The 19,014-nt window shown below is 42.4% G+C and overlaps 2 protein-coding genes across 6 annotated transcripts in view; one reads left to right on the forward strand and one right to left on the reverse strand.

The window, feature by feature from the left end:
• The window catches only part of AK4 (adenylate kinase 4), a 77,955-nt gene that overhangs the window by 6,282 nt on the left and 52,659 nt on the right, over positions 1 to 19,014 (reverse strand). For all 5 annotated transcript variants that reach the window (XM_037743107.1, XM_037743106.1, XM_037743108.1 and 2 more), the window contains one exon: positions 2,201 to 2,373. In XM_037743107.1, the coding sequence (XP_037599035.1) occupies positions 2,201 to 2,373 (173 nt within the window). The remainder of the gene's footprint in view (positions 1 to 2,200; positions 2,374 to 19,014) is intronic.
• Positions 5,183 to 19,014, forward strand: part of LOC108313224 (60S ribosomal protein L7a-like) — an 18,253-nt gene continuing 4,421 nt past the window's right edge. Inside the window, exon 1 of the mRNA XM_037743105.1 lies at positions 5,183 to 6,000. Coding sequence (XP_037599033.1) covers positions 5,198 to 5,998 — 801 coding nt within the window. The 5' untranslated portion in view covers positions 5,183 to 5,197 and the 3' untranslated portion in view covers positions 5,999 to 6,000. The remainder of the gene's footprint in view (positions 6,001 to 19,014) is intronic.

Raw genomic sequence — 19,014 nt, forward strand, 5'->3', positions numbered from 1 at the left:
TTTCTCCATGATGGCCAGGCTGGTCTTGAACTCCTGACCTCAGGTGATCCACCCACCTCGGCCTCCCAAAGTGCTAGGATTACAGGCGTGAGCCACCACGCCTGGCCTGAAAATATTTTTTAATGACACATTTAAAGGTGCATTAAAATAGGAATGACTCAAATACCCGTGACAATCAGGGACAAACATTCTAAGAACTGAAAATCTATAATTAAAACACACACACACACACACACACACACACACCTTGATTTTAAATTTGTTTTAATTTCCCCAGGAACTACCATACCTCCTTAGAAATTACAAAATGGACAGGTTTTGAATTTTGCCTCTCACATCCATGATTATTACTCACCAGGGGAGATAGTCACAAGAAATAAATCTGACAAAAGGTAGGCCAGAACCGAGGGATGCAGGCAACTCAATTGGATAATCAGAAACTGGCTATAAATTTGAAACACACTAAAATCCCATTACAGCTCAGAGCCTTGGGTATAAGACTTATGATTTATGAGTGAGCTAGGTAATTATCACGTGTATTCCATGGTTGTTAACCCAACATGACAAGAGAGATGGGGATGGGAGAAGGCTGTATATTACCTCTATTGCCGCCGACTTTATTATGCTTACATCCACAAGGCTCAGAAAGTGATTCCCAGAATTTCAGAGCATCAGCAAATACAACCGTTTCCAGAAAGCGGAATGATGGTAGAGCCACAGCATCCCCCCTTCCCAGGGAACCTGGCCACCACTGATGGATACAGGAGTTCAGAAGAAATCATGTAGGCAGATAATAAGGGGATGTGAGTCCTCAGTAAGGCTTTTCTCTTTAATGAAAAGCAGCCCAAATCATTTCTGAACAAAGAGCAGCCTGTAAAGTCCAGCTGCACAGACAAGCAAGCTGGGAGCTTCCCCGGACATGTTCAAGATGGAGGCTCCATCTTCCCTTCTCTTTTGTCAGCCATGTGTACAGCAAGGAGCAGACAAGACGGGGCAGGCAAAGGAGATTACATTTGCATAGTAAGATTAGGGTGGGGAGACCAGCCTTCCCCCTCCACTCCCCAGCATCATGTAAACATCATGCCTGATCCAACCAATCTGTGAGCCCTATGTAAATCAGACCTCCTCACCATGGACTATAAAATCCGGAGCATCCACCACCAGCTGGTCTTTTCCACTTGGACTCCCTTCTATCTCTATAGAGAGAGCCGTTTCTCTTTCCCTTCTCTTCTGACTATTAAAGCTCTGCTCCTAAACTTCTCATGTGTGTCCATGTCCTAAATGTTCCTGGTGAGAGATGACGAACCCCAGGATATATACCCCAGACAACACAGCTGCTTCAAAAACAGCATGGTAATTGAAGATGTTCTTTTAGGAAAACTGAGGCTGTGAAAAGCAACTCAGTTGTAAGGCTTTTCAAATTTTATGAGAATCTCTTGATCAGCAGATCAGGACAAAGCCAAAATATAAAGCATCTGTGCTGGATTTCAGTGTTCCCATCTGTATTGTCAGAACTCCTTTTTTTCTCCCATCCATTTTTTCCCCTATCATAGCTTCTCCAGATAGATATCAGGAAGGGATCTAATAAAAGAATTACAGAATGTCAATGTTTTTTGGAGGGGGGCGGGAGACTAGGTCTTACTCTGTCACCCAGGCTGAAGTGCGGTGGCACAATCACAGCGCACCACAGCCTTGACTTACCAGGCCAAGAGGCCTGGTTACCTTTTACATTTTTAACAAAAGACTTCAAAACGAGTGCTTTACTCAAGTGAGAAAGTCTCATTGGGACTTTACTGACATAATGGCACCCAGGAGTTGGGAAGCCCTTCTTAGTCCCTTGAAGTAATTTTCTGTATATTCAAGTGTAATATTTCCATAAAGATTAACCTAGTAAGACACAATGCCATGTATTCCACGTTTGGATGATAACAAGCAATACTATTTAGTACCCAAAACTGGAGTTCAGTATGATAAAGACAGCTCAATCTGTCTTTATCAGATTATCATAAACCAAATAGTCTTTATCAGAAAGAACAATAATTCTTTTTCAAATACTCAATTGGAACATTTTAAAAATGTTTTTTGGTTATGTAGATTTGTTCTTTTTTGAATGGTCTACTCATATCCTTTTCTCCACTTTTCAATGGAAATTGTTTGTCTTTTTCTTGTCAGGTTGTGAAAGCACTTTGTATATTCTTACATGTACATGAGGTGGATTGAAATCCAGGTTGTATACCCTTCCACTAGGAGGGTGAATCCAACGACGGCTGAGACGATCTTTAAGTGTTTCAAATGGAATGTTCAAACTGATCACTAGATCCACTTCACAGATTTTGTCCAGGGCTTCCGCTTGTCCTAATGTCCTAGGAAAACCTAAATGCCAAAAACAAAACGAGTCAAATGCAAGATATTTTCCAATTCCAATTAGTTCCTGAAACATTCTCAGTGACAGAATTAAATCTGTATGTACCATTCTAAAAGGAGCTTTACATTATCTAGGTGATGGGATCATTTGCATTCCAAACCTTGGCACCATATAATAAACCCATGTCACAAACCTGCACATGTATCCTCTGAATCTAAAAGTTGAAATTATTTTTTAAAAAAGAGCTTTAACCAAGAATATCTATCTCTATAAATGTAATATTAAAATAAAATATGCTATTCTATAACCTAGCTTCTGGATTTGGAAGATGCAAAGATTAAGGCATCACCTGATAAAAATTTAAAATGCACTAAACTAAAAATCACTAAACCAGTCCTGACTCTAGTCCTTTCTCTGCTCTTAACTACCTGTGTGACCTCAAGCAAGTTACATCACCTCCATTTCCACTTCTGTTAAAGAAGTGAAGGGAAAACATCATATCTTACATCCTTTTAATGCTAACAGTTTATGAGTAGGTTCTTAGGTTAGCAAAAATAACTATATTTATTTTAGAGTATATATCAATTAAACTATCATCTTCCATTCACTTCACCTGAGTCTGCACTTTAACCAAGGCAGGCAATCTGATTAACAGCATGGTGACAATCATAAATATTTTATTGCATATTTGAAACGTGCTGAGAGTTGATTTTAAGGATTCTCGCCACACACACAAGAAATCACATGTATTGTGGGGTGAAGGATATGTGATTAATTATTAAACTTGACTGTGGTAATCATTTCACACTATACGTATCAAAACATCACGCTGTATACCTTAAATATATAGACTTATCAAGTATACCATAATAAAGCTGGAAAAAAATTTAAAGTAAGTTGTTTGAAGTCTGTTTAAAGAGTTTAAAAGGAACTAGTGTTTTTAAATCTACTGCGATGCTGCAAAATTTATTCTTCCTACTTTTCTAAATGTGGAAATAACAAAATTAAAATTTGGCCTCGTGGGCATCTCTTCCTTTTCTGATTGCAGCATAAGCTCTGGGTGACCTCAGGAGTTAGGTCACATGACCCCAAATTACACTTTTCTTCAGAGATTGACCTGTCTAAATGTAACTCCAGGTTTGCCTCTGGTGGGACTGCATTGTGGTAACTTTTTCCTAAATAAATCACTCCAGTTTATCTGCTCTGGCAAAAATCTTGCCGGATCTAATGTCACTTTTTAAAAAATGTCTTTATATCATAGTTAAGTAAAAGAGCCAGGTAGATGAAGAGCTGAAAGTATAATAAAAGATGCAACATCTGGAAGAGAAATTTTTAAATCCATTCAGATAAGGATACCAGCCCATCTCTACCCTTTCAAAATTGGAAGTATCAAGATGGCAACTTAAAAATGGGTATTCATGGCCCTGCAGCACTTTCAGTTCAAAGAACTCATTTCCTTACTGCAGGAAGTTGGTGGCTCAAACACGAATGTGCAGCACTGCATTGAAATCTCTAAGTCTGTATGAATGCCAAGCTGATTTCTGAGTGCCCACTGAGTTGAACGTGACAAAATGCACCCATGCTACTGCTTCAGATACCTACTGCAAACTTTCCTATGCTCCCTCCAAAGCTTTCCTTACTGCCTGTGGGCCATCCACATAAAGTTCCCTCTTAATGACTGTCGGGTTCTGCCTTTCCCTGGACAATTCACTCTTTACTAAAATGTCAAGAGGACAACTGCAATAAAAAGGTGTCTGCAAGGCCAGACACGGTCGTTCGTGCCTGTAATCGCAATACTTTAGGAGACCGAGGCAGTGGGATCACTTGAGGCCAGGAGGTCAAGACCAGCCTGGGCAATGTAGAGAGAACCCATCTCTACGAAAAATAAAAATTAAAAAATTAGCTGTTACTGGTGGTGCATGCCTATAGTCCCAGGTACTTGAGAAGCTGAAGCTGAGGTGGAAGGATCACTTGACCCCAAGGAGATCAAGGCTGAAGTGAGCTACAGTCACACTACTGCACTCTAGCCTGGCTGACACAGTGACATAGTGAGCTCCTGTAGAAAGAAAAGAAAAGAAAGAAGAGAGAAAAGAAAAAAGGAAAGAAGGAAAGGAAGGAAGAAAGGGAAGACAGAGAAAAAGAGAAAGAAACAAAAAAGAAAAGAAAGGAACCTACAACCCAGACAACCTCAAGATCATCTATAAACTCTTCCCCCCCAGACCTCCACCATATCAATGAAAAGCATTTTCTAAAGCAGTGGCTTCAAAAGTCATCTTCATTAGAATACAGAAAAAAAATATTTGAACTTTGGGGTAGGGGGACGCAAGAAGGGGGAGGCTCGTTCTTTTAAAAGAATGTCATATTAGTGGCCAGGTGTGATGGGTCACGCCTATAATCCCAGCACTTTGGGAAGCCCAGGCAGGTGGATCACTTGAGGCCAAGAGTTTGAGACCAGCCTGGCCAACATGGCAAAACTCTGTGTCTACTAAAAATAGAAAAATTAGCTGGACACGGTGGCACATGACTGTAATCCCAGCCACTACGGAGGCCAAGGCACGAGAATTGCTTGAACCGGGAGGCAGAGGTTGCAGTGAGCTGAGCTCGTACCACTGCACTCTAGCCTGGATGACAGCATAAGAATGTCTCAAAAAAAATAAATAAATAAAATTAAAAAAAAATCACATTAGTGAAATTGCATGGGTAAATAATTTATACATAATTATTCATACATTGAAGATGTAAATTCAACCTTCTCACTGATAAATATAAGCAAAGAATTTTAGAGATCTCTCTTTTAAAGACCTGAAATCATCTCTCTTCCTGCCGCCCAAGATGCCGAAAGGAAAGAAGGCCAAGGGGAAGAAGGTGGCTCCGGCCCCTGCTGTTGTGAAGAAGCAGGTGGCCAAGAAAGTGGTGAATCCACTATTTGAGAAAAGGCCTAAAAATTTTGGCATTGGACAAGACATCCAGCCCAAAAGAGACCTCACCCGCTTTGTGAAATGGCCCCGCTATATCAGGTTGCAGCGGCAGAGAGCCATCCTCTATAAGCGGCTGAAAGTGCCCCCTGCAATTAACCAGTTCACACAGGCCCTGGACCGCCAAACAGCTACTCAGCTGCTTAAGCTGGCCCACAAGTATAGACCAGAGACGACGCAAGAAAAGAAGCAGAGGCTGTTGGCCCGGGCCGAGAAAAAAGTGGCTGGCAAAGGGGACGTCCCCACTAAGAGACCACCTGTCCTTCGAGCAGGAATTAACAGCGTCACCACCTTGGTGGAGAACAAGAAAGCTCAGCTGGTGGTGATTGCACACGACGTGGATCCCATTGAGCTGGTTGTCTTCTTGCCTGCCCTCTGTCGTAAAATGGGAGTCCCTTACTGCATCATCAAGGGGAAGGCAAGACTGGGACGTCTAGTTCATAGGAAGACCTGCAGCACTGTCGCCTTCACACACGTTAACTCGGAAGACAAAGGTGCTTTGGCTAAGCTGGTGGAAGCTATCCGCACCAACTACAGTGACAGATATGATGAGATCTGGTGTCACTGGGGAGGCAATGTCCTGGGTCCCAAGTCTGTGGCTCGCATCGCCAAGCTAGAAAAGGCAAAGGTTAAAGAACTTGCCACGAAACTGGGTTAAATGTAAATAACTGTTTCTGTAAATAAAAATAATTAATGCAAAAAAAAAAAAGGACCTGAAATCTTAGCCACACTCCCTTCCTTGTGTTCTAGCATCACTAACTGTGACTCTAACAAGAAAACAGTCTTTATATCCTTCAGATAGAGGTTGGGAGCTGGGGGTGGGCGTGGGGTGGGAGGGAAGCACTAGAAAATAATAGGAAGCTCTAAAAGATAATATAACATTAGTTCCTCCAACGAATAAAAGCTCAAATCTTACTGGCTAGTCTTCTTGTCTAATGAGGGTACAAGCCAGTCTGCTCAGCTTAGCTCTGGAGCCCTCTAGAGGAGGAAAATGCAAAGTGTACAAAATAAGCTGAACTCAGCAAGACAAATTTCAAAAACATATTGGATAGCACCTGCTACCTACTGGACTGGCACATTCAGACCTGCTAATGACCACAGATGATAATTAATTCCGGCTTTAGACTACAAGCAACAGGTTCCTGAAGTTGGTTTAGAAGGAACAACTATAGAAATAAACCATTCCACAACTTGAAGCGTTCTCCATTTGATAGAACACATCAAAATCACCAGGGAAGACTCAAAAGAAAAACAGATGATGATGGATGCTCAGATCCTGTCCCAGACTTCCTAGAGTGGAATATCTAGGAGTCAGATCGGGACTTGGGTATTTCTAATATTTATGCCTGATTCATGACAAACCAGCAAACTACTTAGTGACAGCAAAAGTGCAAGTATGATACTAAACACTTATCCGCCCCGTCTTTCTGTCAGGCTTAACTCTACCTCCAAGCAGGTAACAAACCCCTTTGAAGAACAAGTTGCCTCTATCTCACTTCATCAGAAGAAAGCTGGGAAGGAAAGTCCCAAACACATGCAAATCTTTTCAGATTTACGAAGTCCCTAACTTAGTCACCTGTTTGTGCCATTCCTCTCCAGAAGGGCTCATGTACTTGTCCAGTGTCTTACCTCTAAGGAAAGTGGTGGCAGGGGAGAAAGCATAGTATATTTGTGAGAACAATGGACCAGATAGAAGTCAAAGATCTGGGTGCCACTCACTATTTCAAAAGTGAGGAGCAGCAGCCTTAAGGTAGACACACTCAGGACTCAATATAACATATCAGGTATAGGCACAAGCTTTGGAATCAAACACACCTGGATTTAATCCCTAGATTTAACTCTGCCTGGAATCAGACACATCTGGATTTAATCGCTGGGCTTAACTCTACCTAGCTATAACTGTGAGAACTTTGGCAAGTTTCATACACTCTCTGATCCTTAGTTTTATTAGATATGAAACAAGGGGCTGGGAACAGTGGTTCACGCCTGTAATCCCAGCACTTTGGGAGGCCAAGAGGGGTGGATGGCATGAGATCAGGAGTTCAAGACCAGCCTGGCCAACATGGAGAAACCCCATCTCTACTAAAAATACAAAAATAAACCAGGCATGGTGGCAGGTGCCTATAATCCCAGCTACTTGGAGACTGAGGCAGGAGAATTGCTTGAACCTGGGAGGCGGAGGTTGTAGTGAGCTGAGATTGTACCACTGCACTTCAGCCTGGGCAACAGAGACTCCATCTCAAACACACACACACACACACACACACACACACACACACACGGCACATTAGTTTGCTAGGGCTGCCACAGACTGGGTGGCTTAAACAATCCTGGAGGCTATAAGTCCAAAACCAAGGTATAAGCAGGCCTTGTTCTGAGGCCTCTAGCTGATTCATAGATCGCTGTCTCTCGTGCTGCTTTCACATGGTCTTCACTCTACGTACCTATGTCCAAATTACCTTTTCTTATAGGACACCAGTCAGATCGGATTGGGGCCCACCCTAATGACCTCATCTCTAAATATAGTCACAATATTTATATAGACCTTATCTCTAAATATAGTCATGATCTGAGGTACTGGGGCAGTTAGGGCTTCAACACAGGAATTCAAGGTCAGAGGACATAACTCAGCCCATGACAAAGGGTAATGTCTACTGCACAGGGCAGTTTGAGGAGTAAAAGTGACGATCCCTGTAAAATGTATAAGAAGCAAAGTGCTGGCACATGGATAGTGCGCTGGTTAACAAACGGTTGCTGCTGCTCTTGGTAGAGCTCACTTAGGAGCTCAGCTAATTTCCCAATTCAATAACCAAGCAGCAGGAGGCCGAGTGCGGTGGCTCACACCTGTAATCCCAGCACTTTGAGAGGCTGAGGCGGGCAGATCACGGGGTCAGGAGTTTGGGACCAGCCTAACCAACATGGTAAAACCCCATCTCTACCAGAAATACAAAAATTAGCCAGGCATGGTGGCGTGCACCTGTAATCCCAGCTACTCAGGAGGCTGAGGCAGGAGAATCGCTTGAAGACAAAACAAAAAAAGCAGCAGGAAGGAAAGGCCCGCATCCACCCACATTTAATTTCCCACATTTAATTCCTTATCTGGGTTTTTCTAAGAGTTTGGGGAGTCGCTGGTGCTATGGCAATTAAAGCTCAGCACGGGTAGTCATTAGTCACACCAACTCTGCATTCTGGGCCCCCCTACCAACAAGGGAGCTCAACCCCAGCACAGCACAGAACCTGGGCACAGCATAGAACCTGGGCACAGCACAGAGCCTGGGCACAGCACAGAACCTGGGCACAGCACAGCCACTACTTCCATCAGCTCCCTTCCCTACGGTTTTCAGTTCGCCCCTTTCATCACCTACCTGATGCTTTAATAGTAAAGCTCCTTAATCCACTTTCCTGATCCAGTTCAGTACCTTATCATGGTGAGGTTTTATTTGGGTTACAGATGGATAAATCCAACACAAAGACTCATTCCTAAACTGTTGATAGTACAAGTGTACCTTAGGGCAGCAATATGGCACAACTTCCTAGAAAAGAGTGCACATGCGGGCTGTGTTAACTGTAACTGAGGATCCAAATCAAGAAAAGTGGCAACGTTGTGGTATTTCCTGTAGTGAGTGCCCTATTTCTAGAAGCATTCAGAAAGACAACTACACCTTGGAAGGAGCTGGACCACATGGCTTCCAAGTATGCAATTCAGCAAACATAGTAGCTTCACATTTACTAAACTGTTCACAAAGCATTTCTAGACATGCACTTATCTCTTATTCTTCTCATTAACCTTATGAGGCAGACAGAGAAGTTACTGCCCTCAGTTTAATAGGTAAGTTGAGATTCAGCGAAGGTCCACAGCACAATGCATATGACATCAGGTCCGTAGATTTCTACTAAAGTGCTCTTTCTATCCAATGATGCTGCTGTTTCAGGCATATTAAAAAGCAATTGTTAAAAAGAATCCTCCAGCCTGGGCAACATAGTGAAACCTCATCTCCACCAAAAGTACAAAAACTAGGTGGGTGTGGTGGTACTCGTCTGTAGTCCCAGCTACTCGGCAGGCTGAGGTAGGAGGATCGCTTAATCCCAGCAGGTCAAGGCTGCAGTGAGCTGTGATTGTGCCACTATACTCCAGCCTACGTGACACAGCAAGATCCTGTCTCAAAAAAAGTTGGGGGGGGGATCCTAGCACAGTGGCTCATCTCAACATTTTGAGAGGCTAAGGTGGGAAGATCACTTGAGCCCAGGAGGCAGAGGCTGCAGTGCACTGAGACCGCACCACTGCACTCCACCCTGGAAGACATAGGGAAACCCTGCCTCAAAAAAAAAAAAAAAAAAAAAATCCTAAAATGTTATACCCCATCTGTCTTTCTTCTACCTAAAGAGCAGAGCACCATAGTGGCATCTTTATCATCACAGTTACCATATGTAGGGCATCCCTGATGTGCCAGATACATTACATGCAGAGGAAAAGCCAAAATTGTACAGGCTTGCAAAGGCCTACCCATCTGGGCCCCTGCCCTGCCACCTCTAACCTCAATTCTCTGTCCATGTCTTTGTGCCAGCCAAACCCACATCCTTGCAGCTCTCAAGCAGGCAAGCATGTGCCCACCTTGGACATTCACAGTTCATGTTCCCCCTGCTTTTGCTCCAGATACCCATGTGTATCCTCAGGTCCTCCAATCTTGGCTCCAGTGGTGCCTTGTTAAGACTTGTATAACAGTCCTGTTAAACTGCACCTCTACCACACGCCAACGCTCCTATTCACCCTTTATTTTCTTTTAGTTTTCCTTCAGAGTATTCATCACCATTTGCCATATACGATTTATTTTTAAAGTGTTTCTATTCCCACCAGAAGTAAGCTAAATTAGAGCAGATTTAAGTTCTTATTTACTGCTAGATCCTTAGTGCCTACAGGAGGGCTTGGCACATAGTAGATGCCAAATAAAAATATTTGTTGAATGAATAAATTTTATCTCAAAAGTCACAATCATTCTGCCAGGTAAGACTTGTCCCCATTTTAAAATTGTAAAAACCAAGGCTGGGAAAAGTGAAGTGACTTGCCCAAGATCACATAATAAGTGACGAACCTAGATTTAAATCAAGTGTTATTTGTCTCTACAATCACACACCATGTATCACACCATACTGTCTTCCTCCTGAACAGAAAACTGCAGACTGTGAGGAGCAAATTCTCAGACAGGGAGAAATGCCTGATCCCGATGTCTGTGACAGGCAGCTTACAAAACAACTTGAGAAATCCAAATATTGTATGGCTTCAGGAACAGCCTGATCCAGTGCTACACACACAGACCAGATTTTCTCCCCACATACATACAACAAATGTTCTGCACCCTGCTTTTTCCTTTTAGGGTATCTTGAAAATTTTTTCCTGCATAATACATATTACTGTTTCATTCTCTTTTGCAGAGAGGGGGTCTTGCTTTGTTGCCTAGGCTGGTCTTGAACTCCTGGCCTTAGGCAATCCTGTCACCTCAGCTTCCCAAAGTGCTGGGAATCATTCTCTTTAATAACTGCAGAGTATGGCATGGTTTGGATAGAGCATAATTTAATCAATCCCCTCATGATAGACATCCAAGTTGTTTCCAGTCATACTGCAATGAGCATCAGTGCACATGACTAAGGAAAAGCTGACTCACAGTAATAGAGACCGAGGGGCAAGCTGTCTGCATTTCAGGTCCAGCTAAGCCACTTACTTTGTAACCCTCGTTACTTAACCTCTCTGTGCCTACGGGAATAATAATACCTAGTTCATAAAGTCATTGTGAGAAATAAGCAACTTACTATATGGAAATTCCAGAATAGTGGCTGACTCAGGATAAACTGCATGGCAGGGGGTGGGCAGTACTGGGAAAAAAAATGAAGGCAATGTGAGACTGGAGGTAAAAAGACAAACAGCAGGTTTGAGAACAAGAAAGACATGAAGGATAAAGACAGATCTGAGCTTTCAGAAAAGGATGAAAGACGCACTAGGGGACAGAATGATACCACCACCACCATCACCCAACATGAGATTTCCACAGGACAAAGTTCTCAGTAACAGAAAAGAAAAGCAAGCAGCATCCTAAGGGGAAATCTAGGTTTTATTACAGAAAGTGAAGATTCTGCAAATAGCATGTGTATGTGGTGAGGAGAGTGGGGGAAGCTGTAACGAAAAAGGATTCCAGAGGGTACAGTGAGGAGGGGAATCAATAATAAAGAAACCAAAGCAGGTATAAAAGAAAAAAAGAACAGGATGGCTTACCTCCCCCTTAACCACCATGCATCTCAGAAATGAAAGGCACAGTTGGAAGTGACTGGCCTTGAAGAGTGCCATTTTCAGGGCAAGTGTCATGTCCTAGACACAGCCAGTGGTCACAAAGGCCCTGGGGATAGGCTAAGGCTGCCTTCAAAGTTTGGGGTGCTTCAAAGTTTGGGGTGTGTCACAGGCCTGGGTGTCACAGGTCCTGAAGAGGGGCTCTCTCCCTCACTCTGGTTAGATATAAGGGCAAGGGCTCTACAAAGTGAGTCACAGTATTCACTCATCTACAAGACTCTTAAAATATGGATACTCAGCTGAGAGGAATGGCTAACACCTACAGTCCCAGAATTTTGGGAGGATTTCACTTGAGCCTGGGATTTTGAGACCAGCCTGGGCAACAAAGTGAAACCCTGTGTGTATAAAATAATTAAAAATTATCCAGGTGTAGTGGTGTGTGCCTTTAGTCCCAGCTACTCAGGAGGCTGAGGCAGGAGGATTGCTTGAGTCCAGGAGGCCAAGGCTCCAGTGAGCCATGTTCATGCCGCTGTACTCTAGCCTGGGTGACAGAACAAGACTCTATCTCAAAAAAAAAAAAAAAAAAAAAAAGATACTTTTCAGCCTACAGATCCTAACTTTAAGGCTTCAAGGGATACAATCTGAAATGGTGTCTTAAATGATGGATTCTGTAAGGTAGCATGGGAGCTTCAGCATTCTTTAAATTGATCTACATCCATTTCTCAAGTTGGGCTGAACAAATTAATCAATTCAGGTGTAATTCTCACACCAATCAGCTGCCAAAAACAGAATGTCAGATAAGGTACAGTGAGACCAGCATATTTTAAAGCATTTTTAGCTGAGGGTCATTATCCAGCCAGTAAGATCCCTTGCGGGCAGGATCACTGACCAAGTGGAGTAGAATTGCATACTCATATTTTGTCAACAGGTGGCAGCATTTATAATTTTTCTATTTAGAAGAGAATTACAAGTTGCAGGATGCTTTTACATTTACTAAATGTACTTTACACTAATTTACTTTAGTGTCCAAGAAAGGCTTTCTAAATGACTGACTAGCATTATTCTAGGTTCCTTAATTAGCCTATTTCAAATGTGAATATATTCCATTAATTGATGAAGTAGAAATGCCAAAAACTAACATAAAATAAAGATCATGTTTAAGCATGGACTGCTTGCTTTCCTCCCTTTAGCTCCACAGAGGGGACTGTTCCGTTGCATGCTTTCTTATCATGCCTCCACACCAGGCTATCCCTATCCCTCATTCCCTAACCAAGCCTAGAAAAGCTGCTAAATTCTTTTCATTCAAACAGCCAATCCAGATTGAAAGCTGAAATTTTATATTTTTAAATTTCTTCTAGAATCTGTCTTGTTATATCACTAATTATGGCATCTACAGGTTGTTTTTTTAGGTTCCCCAAAATATTTACTAGATGCAGTGAGATACCATTAAATTCCTGACTGGTATCATGTTCCCAGCAATGCTGGTCCCTGGGCCTTGGCACCTCAAGCAGGAGGTGCTGCAGCAACAAGCTGAGGCAGTGGTGGGGAATAGAAAGTAGGACCCTTCTGTTTTTCTAATTTGGAGTGCATTCACTCTGCAGGAAGCGTGCAGAGCCAGAGTCCACCACCACATTCCCAGGCAACAAAGCAAATTCTCCGCCTAATGGAAATGAAAGGGCAGTTCGGAAGGGCAATTCTCAACATCCGCCTGGGGTTGGCAGCATGTGAAAAGGCTGCGACATCAGCCCCCTTCCTACCTCCATTAAGATCTGGAGCTAACACAGCTGCTTCGGACCGCCCATCTCTTCCCAGTTGTTGAGTAACCAAGAACCAAGTTACAAATGCAAGCCATTGTTCATGACAATCAATCACTCAATGATTAGCTTAAAGTTGAAAGCAGGTGGTTGGTTATTCTTCCACAGCCTTCCCTAGCCCAGGAGTTCAAACCATTCACATCACCAACTGGAAGCCGTAGTAGCAAATTAATCACCACCAAACCCTGCTTCATGAAGGCCTTTTGTCTCCCCTATCTTATACTTTCCTTATGTGTTTACACAAAGACCTCCATATTGCATGTCATCCAGTTATTACTAAAAGATGGTGAAAAGAAGCAGCAGCTGTCCTATTATTTTAAAAAAGTAAAAAACAAATACCAGCAAGGTTGCAGAGAAACAGGGACACTTATACACTGCTAGTAGGAATGTAAATGAGTTCAGCCACTGTGGAAAGCAGTGTGACGATTTCCCAAAGAACTTACAACTACCAGCAATTCCATTATTAGGTATATAAACTGTGCTACCAAAAAGACGCAAGTACTTGTATGTTCATCACAGTACTATTCACCACAGCAAAAACATGGAATCAACCAAGATGCCCATTAATGGTGGACTGGAAAAAGAAAATGTGATACACACACACAGACCATGGAATACTATGCAGCCATAATAAGAATAAGATCATGTCCTTTGTAGCAACATGGATGCAGCTAGAGGCCATTAGCCTAAGAGAACTAACAGAGGAACAGAAAACCAAACACCATGTGTTCTCACTTGTAAGGGGTAGCTCATCATTGAATACACATGGACACAAAGATAGGCCCAACAGACAACAGGGACTGCGTGAGCCAGGACGGGGTGCAGGTTAGAAGGCTACCTATCGGGTACTATGCTCACTACCTTGGTGATGGGATCATCTGTATATAAAATTTACTCATGTAACAAACCTGCACATGTACCCCCTAAATCTAAAATGAAAGAAGGAAAAAAACAGGAAAATCACACTTGCTGCCATCCATTACTTTCTGTATTCATGCTAGACATTCTGCATAGCTACATAATTTAATAATGTCTGAAGAAAAAAAAAAAAAAAGGCAGCAGCAGCAGCTGTGCTCCAGATGTTGGCAACTGAAGTTTACGCTCCATCCTGTCACTCTGTGAGCCCCACACTCCCCACTGTGCTGAGAGCTCTAGAACCCACTTCCTGCTCATGAAAGCTCCCCAGGACACTAGTTATAGATCCCAGAGTTTAAGTGGATTCTGCCCTCAGGAAGCTTGCAGGTTAATAGTAAAAGACCCCAAAGCTGAGGTGGGAGGATTCCTTAATCCCAAGGGACTGAGGCTGCAGTGAGCTGTGATCATGCCACTGCATTCCAGTCTGGGTGACAGAGCAAGATGGAGGGAGGGAGGGAGAGAGGAAAAGAAAGAAAAAGACTTAAAAACCTAGATATGCTACAATCACTACTTGGTGATCCACTGATAAACAGAAGATAAGTACTCCAGAAAATTTGGTTTTAAACCAAAAGTTTGCATCTTCAAAGAGGCTTTGTGAAATAAGATAAATTCCTTCAGGTAGGAATTCTTGCGGAAATTCCCAAATGGCTTCACTGAGATCCTCTGGAATTACCAAACCGATTCTTCCTGAATAAAGACACAGATGAAACTGTTACCTTATAACCCCTGTTCTTAAATAAGTTATATTAAAATCACTGAGCCCTTTTCCCATAAGGGAAAATAAATATTCCACTGAGAAAGGAGCTGTCATCTGCAAACCCCTAAATGCTCTTCTGTTTAGATATTCTGGTTGGTTGTTTTGTTTGAGACACGGTCACCCAGCATGGAGGGCAGTGATGCAATCATAGCTCACTGCAACCTCCAACTCCTGGGATCAGGGGTTCCTCTTGCGCAAGCCACCACCCACCCAAGGAGCTGGACTACAAGCAAACATCATCACGCCTGGAGTGAGTGAGTGAGTGTGTGTGTCTGTCTGTCTGTCTGGCTGGCTTTGTTAACCAGGCTGGTGTCCAACTTCTGGCCTTCTCCTCTTTGGCCTCCCAAAGTGCTGGGATTATAGGCATGAACCACTGTGTCCAGCCTGCTTGCTTGTTCTTTGAATATAAGTCCCCAAAAACAAATTAGGGGAAAATTGATCCCACTGTATTTCAATTAAGATTAAAGAAATTTGTAAATGATTTCACCATATACCCATATTTCTACCCCCAGAACAGTAAAAGAATCTAAGTATACCTTCTAAAGGCTCAGCTACAGATTGCAGGCATGACCTGTCTACAACTGGACATAAAAGTCTTTACTATATGCCAAGCACTGCTACAGGCACTGGCAATACAGCCATGAACAAAATGGACATAACCTGTGCTTTCTGCAGCCTGCACTGGGGGTGGAGGGATAGGGGAGGAATGAAAAACCAAATATGCTGATAAATACATAATATCACATTACTGTAATGCAAGAAGAATGATGTGGGCAGACAGAATGGTACAAGACAGACCTTCTGAGGAAGGGTTATCTGCGTAGGGACCTGCATCCGGCAATCCACACGGATATCTGGAGACAGAGCACTGCCGGCAGAGGAACAGCAAGCACGAGGGCCCACAGCACGGTCACAGGGCACATACAGGTAGAAAAATCATCAAGCGGTTGCAGAATATAAACAAAGTTTTGTTCTCAACCGCCCTCAAAATAAAAGGTATGAGTGTGCCTGAAAGCAGAATGAAACCCAGAAGCAAGAAAAATTTAAAGTAGAAAGACAGAAAGTAGTCAATGTAATATCCAATATAACTAGTATTATTAAAATAGAAAATCTGAACAAATGACAAAAAGGATATATAATACAGGAAAGGAAAGAACTGAATTGCAGATCAGAAGAACATACTCTATATAGGACATAAACAAAAACAACATCAAGTTACTCTATCATACGTGGTGGCTGCAAGGGGAGGGCACGGGGGGCGGAATCACCTTGAAAAAGGCAGAAAAGGGCTGGGCATAGTGGCTTAAGCCTGTCAATCCAAGTACTTTGGAAAGCTGAGGCAGGATGACTGCTTGAGCACAAGAGTTCGAGACCAGCCTTGGCAACACAGCAAGACCCTGTCTAAACAAAAAATAAAAACTAGCTGGGCATGGCAGCGTGCCTGTAGTCCCGGTTACTTGGGAGACAGAGGCGGGAGGATCAGGAGTTTGAGAGTGTAGCAAGCTATTAATATGATTGCGCCATCACACTCTTGCCTGGGTGACAGAGCAAGACCGTGCCTCTGTTTAACAAATACAAATAAAATGGGGAATCAGGCCAGAAGAAAATCAAACAATGGTTGCAATGTTTTGAAAGATACAACAACTCAAAAATATTAGTTAGCTAATGGTTGAAAAATGAGACATTCTCAAACATATTATGAGCTCTTCGGTAGAGAGGGGAGAAGAGGGAGGGACAAAAAAAAAAAAAAAATCCAACAAAATCCAGTCAACCCAGTGCTGAATGAAAAAGTTGTGTTAAACAGCAGTGTACCTTTACTCAGATATAATTCACATACCAAACAATTCATTTAAAATGTACATTTCAATGAATTCTAGTATAGTCACAGAGATATAACCAAGAGATTAATCAAAATAAAACAAGAAGTAGAGGTAGGTAAAAGAACCAGTGCACAGAATTCATTAAAAATTTTTAATGTAAGAAAAAAACTCAGGAATTACATTTGCAGAGAAAATTGTAATAATTTTTTAACGACAAAAGCCAACAAAAATTGAGAGGGATGAAGGGTGAGAGGAGATTAAAGGATGTTTAAGTTCCCTCACGGGTTCACTGTAGAGAGACAATGCCTCCTGTTTAAATTTAAAATGTGAATTTAAAACAAAACAAAACAAATATGTCAGTCTCCTAGTGGCTTTTATAATATTAAAGAGCTCTCATAGGAATTAATATCCTTGGTGATGAAAAAAGATTCAGATAAATCTGAAGCTCAGTAATAATTCCTTCAGGTTCACTTTAGTTTTGTTATTGTTAAATTTGAGTAAAATGAAGGCTGAGCACAGTGGCTCATGCCTGTCCTTCTAGCACTTTGGGAGGCCAAGGCAGGCAGATCACTTGAGGTCAGGAGTTTGAGACCAGCCTAGCGGCCAACATGGTGAAACCCTCTCTCTACCCAAAATATAAAAAATTAGCCAGTCATGGTGGTGCATGCCTGTAATCCCAGCTACTCAGGGGGCTAAGGCAGGAGAAATGCTTGAACCCAGGAGGCAAAGGTTGCAGTTAGCCAAGATCATGCCACCACACTCCAGCCTGGGTGACACAGTGAGAGTTCATCTTAAAAAAAAAAAAAATCAGTAAAATTAAATACCTTTTTAAAGCAAATAACGTATGATGCCCTGGTTGTTTCTGGCTGGTGGAATTTCAGGTGATTTGTTGCTTTCCTTTGCATTTTTCCATATGGCCTGAATGTTTTACAGTGATAACGTATTACAGCAAAAGATTAAATTCTCTGTAGTTTTCCACATCTCATTCTCCCTTTAGCCCTAATCAACCTGTGCATCTCTCTAAAATCTGGGTTCTCTTATTGGTGATAGGACAATTCAGAGTTTTGTTTTGTTTTACATTACTACACAAGGTTTAACAGAACAAGGGTGATTTTTTTTCTTTGAGACAGAGTTTTGCTCTTGCCGTTCAGGTTGGACTGCAATGGCACAGTCTCGGCTCACTGCAACCTCCGCCTACCGGATTAAAACTATTCTCCTGCCTCAGCCCTCCCAAGTAGCTGGGATTACAGGCACCTGCCACCACGTCTGGCTAATTTTTGTATTTTTAGTACAGATGGGGTTTCACCATATTGGTCAGGCTGATCTTGAACTCCTGACCTCAAGTGTTCTACTCACCTCAGCCTCCAAAAGTGCTGGGATTACAGGTGTGAGCCACCATGCCCAGCCAAGAGGGGTGATTTTATGCTCTGCCCGCCTGTGCTTTATGAGGGGTGAACATGTTGATCCTTATTCATTAGAATGACAGTGTTTTTTGTATAGTTCCTCAGTAAGTTATTACTGAAATGTTAAATCCTAACATCTATGTAAGTTTCAAGGTGTTTCTATTGTAGCTTAAAATCAATTATAATAAATATGTCTACCATTTGATGACCTGTTTTCCAGAACTCCACTAAGAGTTTTGTATTTGTTAATCAGTCCTCGCAAACCTCTATATGCCATGAACATGCTTATTTTATGGATAAAGAAAAAGAATCCAAAAAAGAAAACTTTGCTTGCAAAAGACTATACCACATGGCACAGTGGCTAATGACTGTAATCTCAGCACTTTGAGGGGCTGAGACAGGAAGACTGCTTGAGGATACAAGTTCAAGGCTAGCCTGGGCAACACAGCAAAATTCCATTTCTACAAGACATTTTAAAATTAGCCAGGCAAGGTGGCATGCATTTGTAGTCTCAGCTACTCAGGAAGCTGAGATGGGAGGATCACTTGAACCCAGTTTGAGGCTGTGGTAAGCTGTGATGGTGCCACTACACTCTAGTCTGGGTGACAGAGCACAACCCCATCTTAAAAAAAAAAAAAAAAAAAAAAAGGCCAGGCACAGTGGCTGATGCCTGTAATCCCAGCACTTT

The sequence above is a fragment of the Cebus imitator genome, unplaced genomic scaffold (assembly GCF_001604975.1).
Source record: "Cebus imitator isolate Cc_AM_T3 unplaced genomic scaffold, Cebus_imitator-1.0 Scaffold135, whole genome shotgun sequence".
Classification (NCBI taxonomy): Eukaryota; Metazoa; Chordata; class Mammalia; order Primates; family Cebidae; genus Cebus; species Cebus imitator.